The sequence below is a fragment of the Sturnus vulgaris genome, chromosome 5 (assembly GCF_052056855.1).
Source record: "Sturnus vulgaris isolate bStuVul1 chromosome 5, bStuVul1.hap1, whole genome shotgun sequence".
Lineage (NCBI taxonomy): Eukaryota > Metazoa > Chordata > Aves > Passeriformes > Sturnidae > Sturnus > Sturnus vulgaris.
This window is the reverse complement of record NC_142247.1, coordinates 30,586,474-30,609,311: the sequence shown is the minus strand read 5'-3', so window position 1 is coordinate 30,609,311 and position 22,838 is coordinate 30,586,474. Positions and strand designations below refer to the sequence as shown.

At 50.0% G+C, this 22,838-nt stretch overlaps 4 protein-coding genes across 6 annotated transcripts; 2 read left to right on the top strand and 2 right to left on the bottom strand.

The window, feature by feature from the left end:
- Positions 1-577: 577 nt before the first annotated feature.
- LGALS1 (galectin 1) lies at positions 578-4,334 on the top strand. The gene is made up of 4 exons (XM_014885305.2): positions 578-712; positions 2,264-2,343; positions 3,547-3,718; positions 4,122-4,334. The coding sequence occupies exons 1-4, from the start codon at positions 704-706 to the stop codon at positions 4,263-4,265; spliced, it is 405 nt and encodes a 134-aa protein (XP_014740791.1). The 5' UTR covers positions 578-703; the 3' UTR covers positions 4,266-4,334.
- Positions 4,335-6,436: 2,102 nt separating this feature from the next.
- LOC106858554 (urotensin-2 receptor-like) lies at positions 6,437-9,421 on the bottom strand. Its single transcript, XM_014885300.2, has one exon. The coding sequence runs from the start codon at positions 7,711-7,713 to the stop codon at positions 6,619-6,621; it is 1,095 nt and encodes a 364-aa protein (XP_014740786.2). The 5' UTR covers positions 7,714-9,421; the 3' UTR covers positions 6,437-6,618.
- Positions 9,422-9,571: 150 nt separating this feature from the next.
- Positions 9,572-18,291, bottom strand: LOC106858555 (arf-GAP with dual PH domain-containing protein 1-like). Of its 3 annotated transcripts, none has more exons than XM_014885304.2 (13): positions 18,039-18,290; positions 17,878-17,945; positions 17,025-17,243; positions 15,914-16,044; positions 14,971-15,062; positions 14,790-14,872; positions 13,984-14,096; positions 13,208-13,354; positions 12,706-12,789; positions 12,309-12,371; positions 11,727-11,798; positions 11,029-11,260; positions 9,572-10,941 (listed from the first exon to the last, which is right to left on the bottom strand). In XM_014885304.2, the coding sequence occupies exons 3-13, from the start codon at positions 17,113-17,115 to the stop codon at positions 10,913-10,915; spliced, it is 1,137 nt and encodes a 378-aa protein (XP_014740790.1). In that variant the 5' UTR covers positions 17,116-17,243; positions 17,878-17,945; positions 18,039-18,290; the 3' UTR covers positions 9,572-10,912. The 3 variants fall into 3 exon arrangements, with proteins under 3 accessions (XP_014740790.1, XP_088021447.1, XP_088021448.1); XM_088165321.1 differs by having other exon boundaries at positions 17,025-17,186; XM_088165322.1 differs by lacking the exon at positions 11,727-11,798 and having other exon boundaries at positions 17,025-18,291.
- Positions 18,292-18,295: 4 nt separating this feature from the next.
- NOL12 (nucleolar protein 12) lies at positions 18,296-21,697 on the top strand. Its single transcript, XM_014885216.2, has 6 exons — positions 18,296-18,448; positions 18,539-18,644; positions 18,742-18,790; positions 19,214-19,356; positions 20,207-20,307; positions 20,895-21,697. The coding sequence occupies exons 1-6, from the start codon at positions 18,369-18,371 to the stop codon at positions 21,064-21,066; spliced, it is 651 nt and encodes a 216-aa protein (XP_014740702.1). The 5' UTR covers positions 18,296-18,368; the 3' UTR covers positions 21,067-21,697.
- The last annotated feature ends 1,141 nt before the right edge of the window (positions 21,698-22,838 follow it).

Genomic DNA, 22,838 nt, shown 5'->3' with positions numbered 1-22,838 from the left:
CTGCCCTGCAGCCAAGATGAACTGTACAGTTTTGAGGGTACCTGTGGGTTCTGTAGAAAAAGGAGTTTTCCCTCCTTTGGTTCTCATACCTACAAAAGTGGGTGGTAAAGGCTGGGTCAGCAGCTGGGCAGTCTCTGGGGACAGAAAGGATTCATAGTGCAGTTGGGTGACCCTGGATGCAGCTTCAGTCCTCTGTTACTGGAGTTTCACCTGGACCACGAAGAGTTTCTGAGGCACCATGTGTGCTCTGAGACATATCTTCTACTCCTGATTTAACTTGAGCTGAAGAGCCCCGCCCTGACTACAGACCCTTCCCGCCAAGTCTCGATCCATATGACCATTTTCCTTGTGGGATAAGAGCCTTGGCTAATAAAACATTCATTGTAAAACTATTTTCCATTGGATTCATGGCCACACACAGCTGGATCTTTTCCTGGAGTGGCCTGCAGCCCGCTTGGAAGACGCGCGTTCAGCATCCTGGAGAGGAGGCTGGGCGAGTGTGGGAGGAGGCAGCTCTGTCTAATAGACCCTCCCTCCTCCCAAAACCAACCCCTGCCACCCTTCCCATTGGTGCATGGAGTGGAGAAGGGCTGGGACAACTCAGCTCCCCATCTATTTAAAGGCAAGGGCGGGGCGGTAGGAGCTACTTGCCAGGGAGCCTTGCACCTCGGTTGAGAGGAGCATTACCCTGCAGAGCAGCACCATGTCTTGTGTGAGTACGGAAAGGGATGGGGCAGCTTTGCTGGAGGTGGGGCTGTGTTGGCTGGGTGTGAGGGTGCTTGTGCTAGCTTGCACATCAGCCCCAGCATCGGAGGGTCTGTTAGAATTGGATGCCTGCTACTGGTGAGGGACGATCCCTGCTGCATCCACTACAGAGGGCTGGCTGCTATTTTTTTATATTTCTGGCAGCAGTGGTTCTTTTTTCCTGTAGGATCCCTTTGGGGCAGTATGTGTGGGGATCCTTGCTGGGTTGAGTCCTAAGCTGGGGTAACCCGTTTTACTGCAGCTCTACTCTGTAGAAGCTGCTACAATAGCATTCATTTATTGCTGTCTGAGCATCTTCTCTGGGCAGCCTTGCCGCTTGCTTTCTGGCTGAAGTTTTCATGAGTCATTGAATTGTTATTCTTCTCTTTTTTGGAAGGAATGTGCCTTACAGAAGTGTTCTGTAAATGTCAAGGACTACGTTCAAATACTTTAAGAGGTTAGAGAGGTTATCTTAAGAGCAGATATCAAGAGTATGGGGCCAGATTCTTTACAGAGTTACCCAGCAACAGGGGAAGGGACAAGAGGCACAAGCTGAAACACGGGGAGTTATAGCTGAATATGAGGAACAACTTCCTCACTGTGAGGGTGACAGAGCACTGAAACAGGCTGCTGAGAGGTTATGGAGTCTGCAGCTCAGGAGATATTCAAAAGATATGACACTCTGCAACCTGCTCTACATGAACCTGCTTTAGCAGAAGGGTGGACTTGATCTCCAAGATCCTGTCCAGCTCTATTCTGTGACTGCTAGGGAGATGCTTGTGTTGAAAGAGAGATTGCACTTCTTTGATTAATTTGTCTTTCGTTAGGCTGAGCATGATTAAGCAGGGATTGTCCAAAGAGAAAGCTTATTTTTTTAAGGTGGGGTAGGAAAATATTTTCAGTATTCTTGAGGTTTTGGCTCTGCTGCGATGAAAAAAATGAGTACATATGGGTTTGCCAGGATACTTTGGTCCTCCTATAGAGAAGATGGGGGGCAGGTGCTTCTCTGGAGCATAAGAATGCTCTTGCAAATACTGAGCCTACATTAAAAAAAAGCTCAAGCCATTGGGAGATGGTAAGTGTCTGAGCCCTTGGACGTGGGCAAGGCTTGAAGTTCAAACACGAACTAGGGGAAGGGAGTGGCATCTCCATCCCTGCCATCCATCCCAGACAGACTTGTGTGGGATGACACGAGACCCGCAAGGCACATGGGTGTGTTTGGGATGGGGTGGGTGTGATTGGAGTGTGAAGGTACTTACACTTTACTGCTGTGAAATACACATGTTGATGAGAGCAGCAGGAGACAGATTAGGAAATCGAGCTCCAATCAAATGTACCATGTGATTGGGGTAACTTCTCTGGGATGCCCTTGCTGCAATGCCCTAGGGCAAGGGAGCTTCCCTGTTTCTCCTTGGGTCCAAAGCAAAGCATATCTTGAAAGGCAGCAAGGAAAGCTGCCAAGTCAGAGCAAGTGAGCCAGCAGGTACTGAGCTAATGTCTCTCCTTCCATGTTCCCCAGGGACCAGTGTGCACCAACCTGGGTCTCAAGCCTGGCCAGCGCCTCACTGTCAAGGGGAAAATTGCACCAAATGCCAAGAGGTGAGTTGTGCTGTGCTGCCCAGGCACAGCCAAGGCACTGCACTGAGGGGGTCTGCAAAAGGGTCCCTTGGGTAGAAGAGGAGAAGGGGTTAATACCAGCAGTGCTTTCAGTGAGTCATCCCCTAATGCACATTGCAGTCACAGTACTGCCACAGGGCTAAGCCAAAGCAGATGTGAAGTTCCAGCTGCACACGCTGGCAGTGACCACATCCTCTCTAGTGCAGGGTAAAGGAAATGGAAGCTGTGTCTATACTGAGATTTGGTTTGAGATCGTCTGTTCCACCACATGCTCTCCCCTGCACGAAGATGGCCAGGAGTAGGGACATTTATGGTACCCCAGTGGATTTACCTCTCACGTGGTGGTGTGGAAAGAAGGAAGAAAGGTGGTGAGCAGGCAGGTGGGCTTAAGTGGAAATGTACCCCTAAATGTGTAGGGATTGGGGTGGCTGTTTCCCAGCGAAGCCTCTGCAGCAGCCCCCAGCCCTTGTGTAGGTCTGTGGCTGGGGGGCCCCCTTTGCAGGTAAGGTGGAGCCTGTAGCTGCTGTACCAGCACTAGCGGTGTTCCAGGAAACATGTCCCAGCTCTTCCCAGTGCCTTTGAAGTTTGATACTGTCTGAGTGAAGCCTCCCAGGCTTTCTCTTGCCAAGTAATATGCCTCTTCTCATCTGGGTAAGAGGCCTGAAGGAAAGGTGGACACTAGCCTAGGAAACTTCCTCCCACTGCTGTTGCAGATACTTGGGATAGCTAATGACATGGTAATTATTTCAGCTGCCTGCAGGATGGGGAGAAGGCAGTTGCTGTCAAGCAGGATGCAGCACTAGCTAACTGTTCAGGACTGAAAGGAAATCTATGGAAAACAACTGTCTCCTTGGGAATTGGTCTGGGTGTATAACTCTGTTCAGAGCACTGCATGCTGAACCATTCTCTTGTTAAAAGCTTTGAGGAAACCAAGTGATGTTTCTCCCAGGGATGGCACTCACGAGCCTATCACCCCAGAAAAGTGCCCCTAACTGCCACAGCACATCTTTTTAGAGAAGCTGTGTTATTTAACAAAGGGTTTATCTTGGGTTACCCTAAGCTGGGCTTGAAGAAACAGACAAAGGGATGCTCATGGTAATGAGAATCATGCTACCATAGTATTGATTTTTTTTTTTTTTTTAATTTTTTTTAAGCTGTATTGATGTCCACTTTTTTTCTCTGCAGCTTTGTGATGAATCTGGGCAAGGATGCTACCCTCCTCGGACTTCACTTCAATCCCCGTTTTGATGCTCATGGTGATGTGAACACCATTGTGTGCAACTCAAAGAAGGTGGAAGAGTGGGGTGCAGAGCACAGGGAGGCTGTCTTTCCTTTCCAGAAAGGGGGCACAGCAGAGGTGAGGCATGCATATATTTATATATATGCATACATACTCTCTGTATATGCTCTGGTGAAGGGAGAGTGTTTGGCACAAGACACCCAGCTGCAGGGGCTGTCTCAGGACTATCTGTACAGAAGGTGGCTGGCTTCTCCTGCTTGGCCAGTGCCACCACTCAGAGCTCTGTGCACTGATGGAGGGTGGGGATCAAATGTGCAACCTCCATCTGGCTCAAAGATGTTACTATTGAACAGAGCAGGGAATGGACATTTCTTGCGAGACCAGAATAATGCTCCTTCTGTTGACGAGCAGGTTATTCTACTGAGCTTTGTTCACCCTGTGAAGCAGGGGGTGGCACAGCAGTGCTGCAGAGGGGAGAGGCTTGAGGAAACTTTCTCTAACTTTTCCATTTGCCTTGCAGATCACTTTCAGTGTCAACCAAAATGATGTGACAGTCCACCTGCCAGGCCACCAGTTCACGTTCCCTAACCGGCTTAACCTCTCTGTCTTTGACTACTTTGATATACAAGGGGACTTCACACTCCAGTCCCTTAGCTGGGAATAACTTCCTTTGACATCTTCATATCAAAGATACAGAAAAAGCAATCAATAAATAAGAGTTTTGGTGTACTAAGTCTCAAAATCTAATCTGTTTAATATTGTGAGTCCTCATGGGTTGGGCACCTTGCTGTGAATGGGTGGATAGGGGTAGGCAGTTTTGCTTGAGTACCCTAAGTGGATGCAATTGTCCCAGTCTTGGTCCTTGAAAGTCATGGATAGGTTAAAAGTCCAAGGAGAGTTGCAGGAGGAGGCATTGGGGCTAATTGTCACTGCAGGGACAGTAAAAGAGTCCCTTCGGCAAGGTGACCTGCTGTTGAGGTCTAGACTGACACCTTACACTCCCTGAATATATTAACTCTATTTCTACCTAAACTAAGCACTCCTGGCTGACATCAGAGGGCATTTAGTGGCTGTGCTAGGTGATCCTAGTGGGGCATGGAGTGAGGGGGCAAGTCCTCAACTGTGTTAGTTTTGGCTGCACCCTTCTGTAGAGGCTGGTCCTACTCCTTTGTCTGCTAGGGACCTCTTGCTGCTGTATGGAGACAGTGGAAAAGCTGCCTTGCTGGGTGTGGCAGAGCATGTAGAGGCTTCCTCATCCAGATCCTTTCTTCCAGTAACTGCAGGAGCACAAAGTGTGGTGCTGTGGCACACGAGAGCAGTAATGTGGAAGTGTCTGGTTTTATTCTGCCTCTTGTGCTTTGCCTGTTCCATCCAGAGCTGAGGGAGGCAGCAATGTCCAGCTGGAGTGTGGGATGCTAAGGATGTGTGCACTACGCTTTTGTTCCTGTTTAACTTGGCTTAAATGAACCCGAGCACTTGTCAGTCTAAGCTGAGGCTAGACTCTGAGGAGTCAGAGGCAGTCAGGCATGTTCGATGTTACTGCATGGCTGCCTCAGGGACTCCCTCAGTCTAATGCTGTCTTGGCACTGCTGTTGAGCATGCTGTGCCTGGTGGGTATGGGAAAGGTGGGATCTTCCCTATCCTCAGTGCACAGCAGTTACCAGGTTGGTCTGGGATGAAAGGCTTGACTACAAGCAACAAAGAGCACTAACAATTTGGTGTACTACAGGATTCCCTGCCGGCCTGGCTGGGCTAGTTCCTCACTTTAAGCAGTTGCACAGCAGCTGGAGAACAGGGACTTTCCCCTTCAGCAGCTGTACCTGCCATTCTTATTTCATAATTCGTGAGGCTCTGCCAGGTGCTGTGTCCTCGGTACCCATGCACAGAGAGGCTGGGCTGCTAGGAATTGTGGGTCTGAGGAGGAAGAGAGATAAGATGAGAGCTTAGCCTAAAGGTAGGAACACTTGGGGTGTACGAGCAATTTGGGTCTCTGCAGCTGGATCTCTCTTGAAGTCCTGTGTTGCCCGAAGCCCATCTCTTTTGGATGATCACATCACACACTATTTAGGGCTACATTTATAACTGTAAACATGACATCTAACATTGCCACCCTGTGCATAGGCATGGCAGGGGGACAACATAGCCTGGGGACTCTTCCCACGGGGTGATAAGGATGGAGCCATCCTTTCTGAAGAAGAGAGGTTCAGCAGTATGAAAATGAACCATGCTAAGCTAGATGGTCTCAAGACAAGAGACCTGGCTCAGTTTACACAGTGGTGTTGACACAGTCTGGCAGACTGGGGTACATGGGGTAGGCCAGAGTATTGGATATTTCCCTCAACCACAGCAGGGCCAAGGTGCTGGTGAGGGTACCATGAACTGTCATGATGGACACAGAGGAGAGCTCGCTCCTTGCAGCTTCCTCTGCTGATCTTGAGAGCTGAGCAAATGTACTGGACTCCCTGGGCTGTACTACAGGGGAATCTTGCAAGGCCTCTTAATTGCACTTGGCAACCTTTCTTTAGATTCTTCGAAGATTTTTTTGTGATTGTTTCTTGAAGAAAGCTCAGTAGTAGCTTTACCACAGGAGTATGAATCTTAGTGAAGTCTCCTGCTAGCGTGGCTGTTTCTTGAGGTGACTCACCGTTCTTGTGAAATCTATGACTCACTGTTGTCTTGACTTTGTTATGGCTTGGCCCGTTGCTAGCAAGGAGCTGAGGGGTGGCAAAGGTTCCCCAGATATATAATTTAGACATATCGAAGCTGACTGCTCCCTTCCACCCACTCCCCAGCCTTGTGCAAGGTGGAGGCTGGTATGTGAGGGCTGCAGGATCTGAGGATGGAGTCAGGATCCCTGAGACAAGCACTCTCCCCACCCAGCTGAGTAGGATGAGCAGCCATGCAAAGAGGAAAGCACTGCAACAACATTGATGGAAGACACTGCATGCTGGCATGGAAGGCGACACACTTTTATTTCTCAACATGACCCAGCCAAAGGTCAGATGTTCCCAGCCTGCTCAGCCCACACTTTCCCTCACAGGCCCCAACACCTCCCTGAAAGCCAGGGGGATGCCATGGCTTCCTGCAGCCTGCTGAGAGGGTGCTGCAGGCCGTGCCATGCCCATCCCAGTGCGGCCACGGTGCCCGCGGTAGCTGCTGGCAAGCAGAGTGTAGAGGAAGGGGTTGACACAGCTGTTGCCATAGGCCAGGCAGGTGACACCGAAGTTAAGGTAGGCCTGGGCAGTGGGGCTGATGCCCAGCCCCTCTCCCTGGTACAGCCCGGCCAGCTGCCAGGCCCAGAAGGGGAGGAAGCAGGCCCAGTAGGCCACCACGATGGCAGCGATCCTGGAGAGGAGCTGCCGAGCAGGGGCCCGGCCAGGCACCGGCAGCCCCAGGCCCCAGGCCGAGGACTGGTACGCCCGGGCCAGGCGGGCGTAGACGATGGCCAGCACCGCACCGGGTGCCAGGACGCTGGTGGTGAACAGCACCGTCAGGTAGAGCCGGAAAGCTGATGGTGTCCAGGTGGGGACGCAGATGCGCTTGTGGGGGCCGTCCCCCTCCCGCAGCTGGGTCATCACCATCATGGGGGCCGTGAGCAGGAGTGAGAGGAGCCAGAGGACGGCGCTGGCCAGCTTGCGGTAGGCATTGCTGGCCCGCCTGGCCCACAGAGGCTTGGCTACTGCCCAGTACCTCTCCAGGCTCATGGCGGTCAGGAGGAAAATGCTGGCGTGCATGGTGAGGAGGTCCAGGCTGAGCAAAAGCCGGCAACCCACATCCCCAAAGAACCAGTCGTGGGCGAAGTAGGTGCAAACCACAAAGGGGATGGTGGAGAGGTACAGGAGGTCAGCCAGGGCAAGGTTGATCATGTAGACCCCCAAGGAGCCTGCTGAGCATCCTTCCACCCTGCCAGAGGCCACTGCCACTGTGTAGATGTTCCCCACCATGCCAGTGAGGCACATGACCAGCAGCACTGCGCCCAGCGGCCCTGTGACCAGGCTGTCCCCTCCCAGAACATTGCTGTCATCACCTCCACCACTGCTTTCCTCCAAGAAACTGCCATCCTTGGGATCCTCTCTAGGACTTGGGCTGAGGAGAGAAGAGTTGTAAGACATCTTTGGGTAAACTGAGCAAGAGCAAATCAAGCTCTCGGAAACCTGTTCCTTCCTCCCGCCTTCACTGTATGAGACACGTCTATCCTTAACAGCAAAGCAGCCCAGAGAAGAATGGGGAGAGTTCCTCAGACATAGACAGGGTGCTTCAGAGAAGTCTATTCCTCACCTCCAGCTGCCCAGTCCATTTTGCTGATGTTGTCCATCACAAGCTCTGTCCGGCTGTTTTCCTTAACAATGAAAGAGCCAAGAAAGGGACGCTGCCTTTTCCTTCAAGACCAAGACATGCAAGATAACCTCTGCCAGCCAGGAGGAAATGTCTCTTTTCTTCACTAGCTCATCCTTTGTTGCTTCTTCAGAGTTTGCTGGCACCCCAGAAACAGTGGATGAACAAGTAGAGTTCTGCTCCCGAATCTGTGTCAGCTCAGCTAAGATAGACTTTGGGGAGGTGGGCCCTGCCCCACTGAACCAGCCCTTTGAGAGCTGCCTTGACAACTGCATGGAGGAATGTGCCTGACTCACAGCTTCACACACCGGTGTGAATACAGCTCCCAGTTTATACTGGGCTTTTAGCCACTAGCTGAGAAGCCCCACAAGCTCCCTCCTCTTTCTGGCAGACATGCTTTCTTCCCCCATATCTTCCTGCACTTTTATCCTGCTCCATCTTCCTTCTTGTTCTTGTTTCCCTTCCTTTTTCCCATTTCTCCTTGTACAGTTGTCCTCATTTGAGACAGGAGACAGCTGAAAGACAAAACTCTGTAATATGGTGAGGAGGGTAGAAAGCATCATGCTGTGGCTTTAGTCGGGAAACAAGGGCCAGCCCTGGAAGCACAATAGCAGCCACACAGCTCTCCCTAGCCAAGCCAGACTGAAAGAACCTGTCCCCTGCTCCCTCCTAAAGACATCAGGGCCCTTTGAGGCTTGGGTGTTGTGGATGTAGTCCCCAGTTTGCAAGCAGGCCCACCAGATGGTAGGACATCTCACATTTTCTGTCCTGACCCTTTTCCTCCTTTGCCCTCAAGTCAGCAGCAAGCTCCTAAAGACTCAAAGGACTGTATATTTTAGACTCGGTCTTTCTGTCCTTTTCATCCTCCTCCTCTAAGCTTTTCCCCTCCTTCCCTCGAAGCCCTGGGAAGCTGCCTCGCCTCAGAGCACGGAGCAGAAGCCCATTACGCAGGCACCACCGCCTTCTAGCGAGACACCATCACATGACACCCATGCCCGATGCCACCCTGCCCTTTCCTCGCTCACATCTGGGCCTCGTCTCAAGGAAGACACGGTGGGACAGAATTTGCAGAGCAGAGACAGATGTGCCATGCTACATGTATGCTGCTGTTACTTCAGGGTTTCAGGCCACTCCAGCCACGCACACTCTTTTGTATCATCAGTGTATTAGCTTCATTGTGGCTGAGTCAAATGCCTCTACTCATATCCAGCAGTGGTAATACAGTAACAAACGGGAGGAGGAGGAGGCATCCCATCAGTACTCCCCCACTGTGCAATGACCTTTGGTTTTCTGGAAAATCATGCTCCAATCTGGGAGAGATCAGCAAAATGCAGTGAAAGTATACTTGTAGGTGGATATTTCCATTGCACCATGGTAGCAGGGTGCTTCTTCTCATCCAGGAAGTTGATGTTCCAAACAGATTGTGATGGTCTTGGCACAGAAGGGTCCCTACAGAAGCAGAGGGGCACCGTGAGTCTGCCCATTTGGTTCTGATGGGAATAATCACAGTCCACATGCCCCAGGAAATACAATGAACAGCTATGGCTATTTGTTTGATTGTCTGTGCTTTTTTCCAAGAAACAGCCTCATACCTCAACAGTTTACAGGTCAGCTAGTTTAGGAAGTTAAAATAAATTACAATGGGATTTTTTAATTTATTTCTTTAGGAGCTAATTAAAATACTGGTTGGCTCATTAATTCCAGTTAGCTTCCCTTAACACATGAGATACCTTCTCTCACACTGCCTGTGTAAGACTGCAAATACATCAGATATGACAGTCACCAGCAGAACTCAGCTACTCCTTCCAGCATGTGAAACACAGCTTTCCCAAGAGAGCTTTAAGAGATGAGCTTTAAGACATGAATCATGGATTGATTTAGTGTTTTAGGCTAACTCTTACTAATAGAACATGAACATACAGACCTCTCCTGTTATACTACTGCATACAACGATATGTATGTGTGATATACAAGATAAACACATGCAATGTGAAGGTCAGAATGAAAGTGCCAGGCCTTTGACATACAGAGAATGAGGGAGCAGAGATCCATGTATTACTATATTCAGGCATCAACCCTAGGCTCTAGGAGAGATAGAGCAGACTCTGAACTCTATACACGTTATCAGTTCCTCTCTGCAAGACCCAACCCCTCTCCACTGGTTTGATAGAGATTTGAGTTTGGCAGATGATCTTCAGTGGCATGAATATCCCTCACAGTATCTTCCCTAGGACAGTATTCTGCCTCCATCACTTTTTCTTATGTGTGCACACACACATTATCCACATACCCAAATGTATGTCCACATTTTTTTGAGACAATCGCTTAATCTTCTCTGAAGCCTTTGGTGGAAGGTCTGCACACAAATGTCATCTGAAGAAGCTTTCCAGACCATCCATGGCATAAGGAAACAGGCCTCACATTCGGCTGTTGTGTTACATCTTTTAAGTGACCTTTCTCAACCATTACACTAACTGATCAAATATCTAGATGTTTCACATTTCTGTCACCAGCAGGTATGATATTTCTTGTAAAGGTACAGGCTTTTTTAGTCCAGCAGCTCCTGTAGCCTGCTGGGGTGCCTGGCTCCAGCCAGACATCTGTTTTCTTTCGTCAGGTGGGTGGCTGTCTGCAGTTTCATGCAGGAGTTTCATGCTAGGTCCCATGTCCAACATAGTAAGTGCCAAAGTTTTCAAGGCCCGACTGACAGGCAAGACCTGTCAGTATCCAGCTAGATCACAGCAATTTAATAGGGACAGGTTGTACTGAGGATTCAGACGCACAAAATCTTGCACTTGAAAAGAAGCAGCTTAATTGGGCCCTCAAAATAAAGTGGATATTCTATGGGGGCAAAAGTGCTTCAAAGGGCGCTCCAAGAGTACTGTGTTTCTCTGATGTCAATCTCTTCTCCTGTCCTGACAGCCACCCAATAGGACAAGGTAGAGTCGAGTCATAGCGAGATTCCTGCATAGCTTCCTAGGATTTAAACTTGAAGTAGGCTTCAACTGTAGTGAAGAAAAAAGGTGGTGCATTAGGACAACATCCTGAATGGGAGTGGCAGGAGGGGAAGGAAACAGCATCCAGGCACTTACTTGCATATTCCTGTGGTGTCATGGCCTGGTTGATGACACTAGTGAAGGCTCTGATCCACTCCAGCTGGTCAGCCTCTGTCTCGCAGGTGAAGAGGTATTCCCGGTCAGGGGTGACAATGGTGATGCCGTAGTGCCAAGAGAAGTTGCCCTGTGTCCCTGAAGGCAATCCCTTCTGGACACTATATCCATTCTCTCCACTGCCCACAAATACCTCACCCTTAGCAAATGCGTCCTGCAGATCAAGAGGGAAAGACAGTGATTTATGGAATCCCAGAAGAACAAGGGAATCATTACAATGCACCTAAAGACAGGAGGAGAGTGTGTGAGGATCGGGGTCAGGGGATTCAGAAGAGCAGTGAATCTGTGCGCAAAGGCAGTAGTGAAAAGATAAAAATAAGGGCATAAATCTCAAGAGGTCTGGGAGAGGAACTGATGCTTTCATCTCTCTGTGTCACCCTCCCATGTCACTACCTTTACACCACTGCCCTCCCGGTTCCTATTGTTTGCAGGCAGTGAAACAAACACAGAAAGCATGTGATTAATTAAGTGGGATGGAAAGGGAAAGACCTGGAGTCCATTCATAGCAGCTGGGAAACCTGCAAGCCACCCTTAGTGCAGAGCACAGACCCTGTGTGCACTTCGACCCTGCCCTCAGCACCGCTGCCTGCAGCTGCCCGGCGGTCACATCTCCCTCTCACCAGAGGATCCTTGAAGTACATGAGCCTGCGGTGATCCAGCGTGAACCAGCGCTTCTTAAAAGCCTCTCTCTGCTGTGAAGGGAAGAGGTGACACGTGTGAGGGGACAGTGCCCTCTGCTGCGAGCAGTGCGAATGGATACCCCAAACTCAAACCAACCGCTTGAAGGAAGCCCCTGCCTTAACAGCAACCTCCTCCTCGCCCTTTCTGAGCTGAGAGTGGGGCTGACTATCGGGTTATTCAGTCCCAGCTGCTGTCCCCAACTCGTGAACTTCGATGAAGGACCCCAGAGTTGAGACAGGAGAAATCTGGACACTAAATACCTGTAAGGTCACGCACACACAGACACATGCAGAGAGATCTGTTGCTCTGGGAGAAAGCAGGGACTCTGGCTTCATCTACTTTCACACGTGTCCTTCCCCTTCCTTTTATTCTCCCCTCCCTTGGTGCATACACACTGTTCCCACGGGTGTCTAAAGAGTTAGGGGGGAATGAGGAAACAGCAGGAGAAAAACATTGAAGTAGGGAAAGCCAGTGGTGCTCTGGCAGGCCTCTGTTAGATTTTTTCTACCATAGCAGCTCACCTTGGGACCAGTCTTCTCCATATATCCCTCCTTCAGGAAGTTTCTCGTCAGACGATTTTTAATCTGACAAAATGGCAAGAGTAACATTCACTTAGCTGTGCCTCTTCGCTATTCATTTCCCTCCCCCACCCTTCTATTCCCCCAAATTCAGTCACCTTCTAAATTTATATTTCCCAAACGGCTTAGCTAGGCATCACTTCTGCCTCCAAAATGCCCAGAAACAGCAGAGAGCGGTTGTTTTCTGACAACCACAGGCCCTTTTTAAAAGCACCTTCTCATCCCTCTATTTTTACCCTGCAATTTCCACTTCCATACCTGGGGTTATAACAGTAACTAATGAGATCTTTTATCATATAAGCAGCAGGAGACCCAGCACCGTGCTCCAGTGCTGCCTTACCTCATTATCGCTGGCAATGGGAAATGCTACCTTCAGGTAATGGAACTGCACAGAGCGGATGGCATTGAACCAGTCCACTACCTCCTGAGGATGGAATAGGACAGGATAGAAAGCTTAGCCAGAGCAAGAGTGGGCTATGTAAATTCACCCAGCTGCACCCAGCCCCGTGTTAACTACAAACACGGCTTTGTCAGCTCTCCCTCCGCAGCATCTCCCTCACATGCACACAGCCAGCACGGCTGCCCCATTCCCCACATGCACAGACAGCACATCTTCTATAGAACTCCTCCCACACAAACCAACTCAGCCAGTGCTCCTGCCCTGCTCCCTGCAGCGAAACTCTCTCACAGATACACAAACACAGTGCCAGAACTCTCACCCTATTACCTACAGCAACTCACACTCACACACCCCATCCTACCCATGCTTCATACTATTTAATATCAGCAGCTCCTCAAAGCACCTCAATGGCTTTTCAGTGTTTGATGCTAAAACCAGATACCTTTCCACTTTCATGGTAGACAAATATATTCCGGGTCTTATTGTCTTTGAGATAAGTGATCTGCAGGCCATTGGGGTTCCCAATCTTCTCTGGCTGGAATGTAGCATTGATGACATCTATTTTAACATTGATTTTGGGTTCTTTGGCCTGAAAACAGAACGGCATTGATGATGCATGAGCAATCCTAGAAGGAAAGAGACCTGAGCTACTGACTAAGTGGGGTAAGGCAGGGTCAGAGGCCTGACCCAGGTGGAGAACCTTGTACTTGGTCTTTTTAAACCTTCTGAGGTTCATACCATCCCACTTCTGGAGCTTGTCCAGGTTCCTCTGGATGGTGTGTCATGCTTCTCTCTGGCCCTGAACCATTCCCACCCTTGTGACAGCATTTTAGCTCGTCCCATTCATTTCAGAGAGATGAATGGGCAGAAAAGTAGCCCTCCTCAAAACCAACCAGAGAAAAGCCAACTTGGCTCACAGTGAGGTGAGGTTAGTTCTAGGAATAGTGCAGGATTACACATCCAGGCAAATGGATAGGAGTGAAGCGAAAGATCGGCCCTTTTCTCAGTAGTGAGGGAAGCACAAAGGGAGAGCATGAGGAAAAGTCACTCTGAGAGTAGGAAGGGAACCCTTCTCCTTAGTGACATGTTTTGTTATCATCCCTGAGCTGAGATGAGCAAGGCAACCTCAGAAACATGCATAGGAAATCAGAACATCTCTGTGACCCCACTGCTCTGGGTGGAGTACACAGTGAGGTGGGAGTTGACCACCATACTCACATCCTGCTTGGTGAAATACTTCAGACATCCCTCTCTCTCAGACAAGAGGAACTTGCGGGGTAGGAACTGCCCGTTGTCTCGACCTCGCTTCCAAAGGATGCCTTCCTTCACCCCTTGGAGCAGAAAAGCCACTTATAATAGCATTCCCCCACAGGCATGGGAGGCATCAGAGAGCTGCATGCAGCCTGAGGCACAGCCACCCCTTTGGGACAAAGAACATGATGGACTATTGCTGACAATAAACACTTCAGATGTTTCACCTCTGACTTACAACTAAAGATGGTGGTGTTCCCATGTTTGCAGTGCAGATAAGTGCTCACTAAAAGACAGTCCCAGATTCTTCCCACCTCCTAGTCCTGCTCCCATTACTACCTCTGACAGTGCAAGAGCTGTCTCCTGTGAACACTAGAGTCCTGGCCCATGCAGACTCTGGTATTGGACCAGAACTCTTTTCACTTGACTCTGCAGGCTCTTGGGTACCAATGCCCTTTGTCACAGGACTGGCAGTGCCATTTCAAGGACAACTGCCATGGTTAAAGGGGGTGGCATGCAGCAGGATAGATATCTGTAGATCTCTGTGTCCACCAAGACATCAAATGCCTTTGAAAAACGCCACCTGATAATACCAGGCTTTTAAGCTACCTGTGGCAGTGCCAGCCTATGTTGTCCAGAATTTAATACCTCCAAAACTAAGCCTCTAAGTATCAATTGGGTCCTCAGGAGTGCTTGTGGGACTTGCAACACTGACACCTCATGATGCTCAGCAAAGGCAACAAGCAGGATGTTTTGATGCTGTGTGCTCTTACCATCAGAATATGGCAGCTGTTTTCCTGGCTCAGTAAATTCTTTGCGTTCATATTTGGCCCGTATCCACTGTTCTCTCAGTACTCTATGGAGAGAGGTAACAGGTAGCTCAGAAACAAACCAGAGGAATTAGAGGAACAGAGATTTCCCTTTCCCCCTTTTCTTCTGTATGCAGCAACTTACTGGCAGTCATTGTAGGTTGGCTGGTAATAGTAAATAGGGATGTGAGCTTCATAGACGGCTTTAGTCACAGCATTCCCATGCTTGGCCAGAAACTGCAGAGTAAAACAGAGAGTTCGTGCCTTGCCTTTGATGCAGACTCATAGTGCACTTTTTCTTTCCTGACCCACTACAGGGCTAGATGTACATCAAACTCTAATGGAGCATTTTTCTTCCCCTCCATTGCAACATGCCAGCAGTCTGGCTGCTCAAAGGTCTCATCTACTCTCAGACATTACAGTGATTGCACTGAATCAACAGAGTGCCATAAATGTCACTTCCGTAAGGCTGGGTGCACACACATTCAGTGGATTTGCTGCCATGTCCCACATCTCCTGCAGAGCTCGACAACAGCTCTGCAATGCTATCTGGAAGGACATTCCAACCTCTGCCAAAGAGCAACAAGACACCTACTATTTTCTTTGGATCTCCAGAAAATATTTTCAGTCCCCTGAAGATTAGTGAGTTGAGGGGGCTGTAACGGGGAGAAATCAAGTTCTCATAAGTGCCATTTTTCTCAAGAGATCATATTATATCTGGAAACTTTTCTTGGAGAATGGAATTGACTGCTGAAATCAAGAGGAGACATTGAGGCCGGGTGGTCGTGGCAAGTGGAAAACAAGTAATCTAGACCCTAAGCAAAGACCCTAAGCCTTAATAAGACACATTGCAAGAGCTCTGCATTTGCCATAAAGTAACAGGACATGAGGAGACACATAAGGCAAGTGTATCCTCCCTCTCCCAGCAGGTTGTGGGGAGTTATCCCTGATTATCATGAGTAGAAAAGAGACTGATTAAACCAGATTGCATTCCAACTCTGTGAGGTCAAAGAACTGATTTTGCCAGGACACTGAGTGTATAGTCTAGTCCAAACCACCTGCCATGCCCATGGGGATAAAGATCTCACCTGCACCTGAGCATCATCCCAGTAGTCCATCTTCAGGGATTTGACTTTGCTGATGCTGGGGATGTTGCGGTGAATTCCTGAACAGCTGAGGCATATAAAGACACCCAAAGTAGAGGATGCCCAATCAGGATCTGAGAATACGGAAAAGGGTATAACTAGAAGTGGTGAGTATCCCTGGGAGACATGCCTCACCTGGGAATGTAGTCCTGAGAAACAGGGAACTGGTGACCACAGTTTCATCTGAGCTAAGTAATTAACACCCAAGGCATGGATGCCAGTCAAAAAAACCACAGCTATTCATTCTCCGTTCCAATCACTTTGACTGATTTTTTAATGACCTATATCTTGAAAAACACCAAAGTGCTCTGTGAAGTCCCTTTGTGTAAAGGATAACCCAGACGAAAATGAAACCACCACTGGGAAAAGACCTCAGGAGTTGTTTAGTGCATCACAGCAAACTCCTAACAGCGTTTAGCTCAGGGAGTGGAAAACAACCTTGAATCAAAAACTCTCCTGGAATAATTAAATAGGGCAAAATGGTACCAATTTGTCCAGTCTTAATTTGGCTTGGGTAGTACACTTCTTTTGGAGGTGTATGATGGGTGTTTTTAGCAGCACTTGTAGGACCTCAAACTGGATACCCTTCTGAGAGGGCAAATCCTTCAGCAAATGAAATTTCCCAGGCAACTATGACAGACTGTCAGTTTAGAGCTGAGTCATGGCTGAGACAATGCCCTTCTGAATCATGCCTTCTTTCTGGAGAAATTAGGATTTCACTGGGAGCTTTCTTGTCAGGTCCTGACTGGGCATGACCTTGATTTGCATTTCAGATCTGACATGGCTACAGCCCACAGTGCTGCAGCTATGCAGCCCCTGCTAATCTGGCACTCCCGGACTGCTGTCCTTCCCACCAGTGCTATGGCAGCATCTTCTCCCTCCTCCCTTGCCAACCCAACTCCAGGGAGAGGAAATGAATATCCAGAGCAATGCCTCCCTTTTCTCTCCCCGCCAGGCTCCTGTGCAGTCCAGATAGCCAGCACTGAGTGGCTGGTAGAGATCAGTCCCAGCTCCCTGCTTCCAACTCTTCCTCCAGTATCCTTCAGGGACTCACCTGGCTTCCCACAGTCCGCACACAAAGAGTTCTCTGCTCTTTTCCACACTTCCTTCAGGGCCTTCGTGCTCCGCTCGTTTCCTCCAGCCATCACCTCGGAATGGTATCCCTCCAGGAAGGGCAGGACAGGGCCAGGAGGGCAGCTGCCTGCAGCTTATGCACCTGCAGGCCAACCCACTGTGTTATCCAGGAGAGAAGGAGCCACCAGAGAGACAAGCTCTGGCAGACAGAGGGAAAAGAGAAAGGCAAGAGAAGCCTAAGGTTAAGGTTAATGGGAAGGCTACAGAGGCCTGTCGGTGCACCTGAGCCGGCTGAGCACAGGCAGGGGAAGAGAGGCTGGAGGCTGAAGTGCACCCAGACTGTTCCTGAGGAGTGAGGAGGAGGAGAAGACCTGCCCCATGGGCGTGGAGGGAAGTGCAGCAATTAACCACAGAACTGGTTTTTCCGCATTTCTGCTGGTGAAAGGACAGGCCAGGAAAAGAGCACAAGCAGCAAGCAAGCTGATAAAGGAAAGCTGGCTGTGGACAAGTGACTGCCAGGCTGTGACAGGACTCCTGTCAGGACTCATCATGCTCCGTGGGCTGGGGGGGCTGGCTTTGGCTGCCCCCACAACACTTCAGAAGCTTCCACCGAAGACAGCTGGCCACCACACAGGCATTACACCCATTTTTAAGGCGAGAACAGGGAAGCAATAAAGGCTCAGGAGTTCAGCCAATGTCACTCTAAGCCATCAGAACATGGCAGCCTTGATGCCCCCACCAACTCATGCCAGTACCTCTTTCCACCAATACAGAAATCATGGCTGTCCAGCCAGATGCTGCGACTTGAACACTGGATCAGAGCCAAGACTCACCTCCACAATTGCCTTCCCCGGATAAGAGGAGCCGCACATGCTCTGCTAACACCAAGAAATTACAATAGCTGAAATGACAATTGAAATAAAATCAGAGCTGTACTAAAGAATGCTCAGTTGAATAACTGCAGATGCTAACTATTTGGAAGAGTGACATTTACTAAAGAGGTGTAGATGTAAAACACTCTGGAGTGTCAGAACGAGTCTCGGGCTGTGAGATCGGGTGCTACACTGTCACGTTCTCCGCACAAGGCAGCGCCACAGAATCTTTTGCTGCGAGGAAGGTGAAGAGAACTGTAGCCGGAGGCTCCAATGCCTGAAGCAAAGCCCGTCCACCCCAGGCTGGACTCTGGGCCGGGATCAGGCGCATGGGAGGTCCGCGGCTGGCTGCTGTGTCCCGCCCGGGCCGGGGGCGGCGGGGCGCACAGAGGTGCCGGCGTTCCGGCGGAAGGGGCGGGCGGCAGCAGCGGCGGCAGGAGCGTGGGGCCGCCATGGGCCGCAAGAAGAACAAGAAGGGTCCGGGCGGCCGCGAGGGGCGGCTGGTGGTGACTTTCGACGAGGAGCGGCGGAGGTGAGGCCGGGCGGGCCGCAGGGCGGGAGGCGGGGAGGGAAGGCATCTCCCGGTCCCTAAAGCCGGGCGGTTCTGTGTTGCCGGCGGCAGGGAGTACCTGACCGGCTTCCACAAGCGGAAGGTGGAGCGGAGGAAGGCGGCGCTGGAGGAGATCAAACGCAAGCTGAAGGAAGAGCAGAGGAAAATGAAAGAGGAGGTGAGGCAAGGGTCTTGTGTCCCCCCTCGCCCGGGCGGGCAGTGAGCGGGCAGGAGGGGCGGGCAGAGGCGCCGCATGACATGTTTGCGTTCCTCAGCGGCACCAGGAGTATCTGAAGATGCTGAGCGAGAGGGAGGAGGCGCTCGGTACGTGCTGGGCCCTCGATGGGGAGGGAGTGGGCGCCCGTGGTCCATCAGCCTTGATTGGGTGTTGAGAGCTGGGGCAGGGATGCTCGCACGCTGTCCCACAACAGCAGCTGCTCCGTCCTGTGGTATTCCCCAGGCAAGCTGGGCAGCAATCTGAGCGGTGACCCCGCAGCCCTGTGTCCCGGGAATCGTGAGGGTTGTAAGGAAAGGAAGGAGCTGGAGGACATCTCCAAGGTGTCACCAGGTCCCCTCAGGGGGGAGAAGGAGCTTGCCCTCTAGGCTTGCAGTGCCAAACCCTCTGCCTTTTATCGCTGCGTGCCAAGGCCGGGTGTCACCCCTGCCCAGCATGGTGCATCAGGAACAAGTGAGTTTATCCCGTGAAAAGGTGGGCACTTTGCAGTGCAGGATTTCTTGTGTTCCCAGAGGAGGCTGATGAACTGGAGCACTTGGTGACATCGAGGACAGAGTCTGTGAACATCGACCACCCAAACCACATCGTAACAGTGACCACCATCAGTGACCTGGACCTCTCAGGGGCACGCCAGCTGGGACTGACCAGCTCCGTGGTAAAGCCTCTTGCTACCTCTCTGTATCAGCTGTACACACTCCTGGGGCTGGTAAGGTAGGGCTGGTGGTCCCTGAGTATGTCTAAGGCCTTGAAGCTGGCTGGGAACAGAGATGAAAAGGAAAACTCATAACTTTTATGTTTTTTCACAATTTAAATTGGGCCTCTAAAGCGAAGGAAATGTCCTGTGTGAATAGCTCACTCCAAACCTCCCTGGAATTCTTTGCTAGTCCCGACTGACTGGTTAAAGGAAAAGTGTTAGTGGACTGGATGGCAACAGTGGATGGCAACTTTAAAAGCCGATACAAGACAAGTAGCAAGATTTCAGACTTTGCTGCATGGTCTGTCCTTGATTTCTTTCCTGTGTCCTGTTCAGAAATATTACTGTTTGCATGCAGAGGCATTTCTCTCTCCACGATCCCATGCTTGGACCACAAATAATGAAACCATTCAGTTCTGGTTGTCACTTTTATTCTCAAAATACATTGTAACTAAAATCTTGTATTTGTTTTTATAGAGACTCTCAAATACTGGTTGTGCTTACATTTGTAAGGTCATCTAATCTGAAAATCTACTCAAAGAGGTCTTGATAGTAATTTATGCAAAAGCCAAGGACCTTGGTTCATTCAAGTTTAAACTACAGTTGCATGGCCATTAAAATCATGCTGAAGTTCTTGGATTACTGTAGGGCATCTCTAGTTGTGCCTTTCTGCAAGACTGCAATAGGAAACCTTGGCGAGGAGTGTGGAGAATTTAAAAAATCTTCATCTGTGACTAGTTAGTTCACAAAACAGGATGAAACCAAAAAGGCCACGGAAACACCAGAATCACTAAAGTGCTTTCTTTTTAAGGGAAAAACTGATGGATCTGAAGAAGAGAAAGGGGAAGAGGTGGTGAACAAGCCAGTGAGAACAATGCCCAAGAAGTCCAGAAACCCCTTTCTGTCTGAAAAGTATGTACAGATTCCTGCAGGCCTTGGCTGTTCGGCTCTGGAAGCCTGTGGGAATGTTGTGTTCCGGGATGCGCGGTGTGGCGGCGGTGCGGTGCGGTGCGGTGCAGCGCGGGCAGGGGGCGCTGGCGGAGCGCGGCCCGCTCGGCTCCTGCGGCTCCGGGGACAGCGCGGGAGGAGGAGGAGGAGGAGGGTGGGCTTCGTCCTCACTTCTTACCTACTCCTTCATCGGGCACATTCCGCAGCGCGCTGAGCTCGTCCCTAGGGTTGAAGGTCAGAGCCTCCTAAAGCTGGAAGCTCAGGCGTCCTCCACATTTTTCAGTATGCGGGTTTTACAGCTGCTTTGAGGGTGTGAGAGTTACTTTAACTCTGTGGGGTCTGGGCAGCACAATGCTCACAACATGAATTTTTGTTGTTGCCGTACATGGAGACTTGGAGGTTTCCTGCATAGCTTAGAGTCCCTCTGAGACTTGCCGTGTCTGGCATCCATTCCTGCTGGGCCACACAGAGCTCTCCAGCTATTGTTGTGGTATTGTCTTGCTTCTCCAGGCTTTGGTCCCCAAACATTTTTCTCTTTCTGCCCTAAACAGAATCTCTTCTCTTACTGCCACACTGCACATGCACAGCCGGAAAAAGACAAAAGGAAAGAGATCTCAACGTGGGCAAGGCCCACGTAAGAAAATCCAGAAGTCCAGCACAGGGCGAACCACCAAGACTCAGCGTCGGAGGCTGACTGGCAAAATGGGCCGTGACCAAGATTAACAGAGAAGCAAACTAATGTTCAGACACCAGTTGGGACAATGCTCTGTGTCTGGCCTGCTGCTCTTCGGACACTGTCATTGTGTGCAAGCACCTTGTTTACATGGTGTTCTGACTAGCCATGAACCCAGTTCAGCCTTTCTGTAGCCTCCTGAGCACTGGCCAGGGTGACTAGACACCCTACACATTTATTTTTGCAGTAATCTCCAGCTAAGTGCCTGGGTGCCACAGAATCTCTTAAAAACTTCTGCTGAAGGTCATGTTCACTATTTGACATAACCCTTCTGTCCTTGTCCCTCCCCCCGCCCCCCCCCGACCTTTCAGGGCTGATACTTGGCTTTATCAAAGAAGAGGATCTGGGGCAGAGTCCAACAGGCACATCGTTGTCAGGGCAGTTTGAGAGACTTGGGAGAGCTCTGCTTGCACTCCTGCATCAGTGCCCTGGCATTTCTGCTGTGCAGTAAATCCTTTTTCCATGGAGACATGGTGTCATCTTGTCTCCTGTGTTTCTTCACCACACAACACAGTGCCACACCTGAATGCAGGGGTACTTTTTGTTTGGTACTTGTGCCAGGTGAAATTGGGTAACTTTATGAATAAACTTGAAGTAATTTTGCTAAGAAAAAAAATAAAATCTGTGACTTATTTGAAGCATAACAGGAGCTGTGCTAAAGCCAGTACCAACTGGAAAGAGGGGGAGGTAATTCCTGGTGTTTAAAGGATATTGAAATCCACTGGTGCTTGGAAAATGGAATAGCTAGGAGCTATTTCTGTGGCAAGGCAGAGCCAGCTAGAGCAGGAATGGCTCATTCCATTGTCTGCTGAATATGCCGATTGTAACTGCGATAGCTCAGGGGAGTATGAAATGCCCTAATGCCCTTGCTGTATGTGTGTGGCCCTCTCCGGGGTGGGAGTGGCAGAGGTTGCCCTTGCCCTTTACTTCAGGTTGCTGCAGTTATTAGCAGCTAATTGCCTTTCTTCTTAGGACCTAGCTTATGTTTTTTACTGTGTTTGCCCTCAGCAGTCTATGGTTGGGATTTAGGAATACTGGTGGCAAAACTGTAAGTAAATCTTCTCATGAGGCGAATGAGCCCAGGCAGAATGCTGGCCTCTGTCCTGGAGTATCCTGGAGTATTCTGCCTCTGTGAGCCAGGCCTCCTCCCATGCCATGTGTGCACTGGAAAGGAAATGACAAAGAAAGAAAAGGCCTATGTGTCCAAAACCCACACCAGAAAAATTTGCAACCCAGCAATGGGCAAGTAAATCGATTCCTCATGCCAGAAATGGCAGGGAAAAGAGTAAAGCAGTGCCTGAGGCTTCATGGAGGAACATCAGAACAATGCTGATGGCCACCAGCCGCTAACGAGAATGGCACCAGCCTGGTATATCTCTCCATTGTTTCTTGTAGGGTGTGCACACAGAGCTGTTCTCCAGTGCTAAGGGTATGATCTCAACACTGACAGCAGCAGCTCAGTTTCTGCTAGAGGGAGGGTTCTGGAGGGAACCAGGTGACACGTGTGCTTGTGGTAAGGAATGGGCTCCTCTTGCACTTCCCTTTCCCTTCTGAAGAAGGTAATTGCTGGGGAAGTGGACACTGTTATCACTGGTGGCTTGTATGCTTGGATTCAGAGTCCCACCCTGGGCTGAGTTCTTGGGCACTAACACAGAATAAACTCAGTCACATTATTAAGGTGTGCATGTGCGGTTCCCTCACCTCCAAAATAGTTTTCAAACGCTGCCTTAAAGGTCACTCCAGAAAGGTCATGGGATTTAAT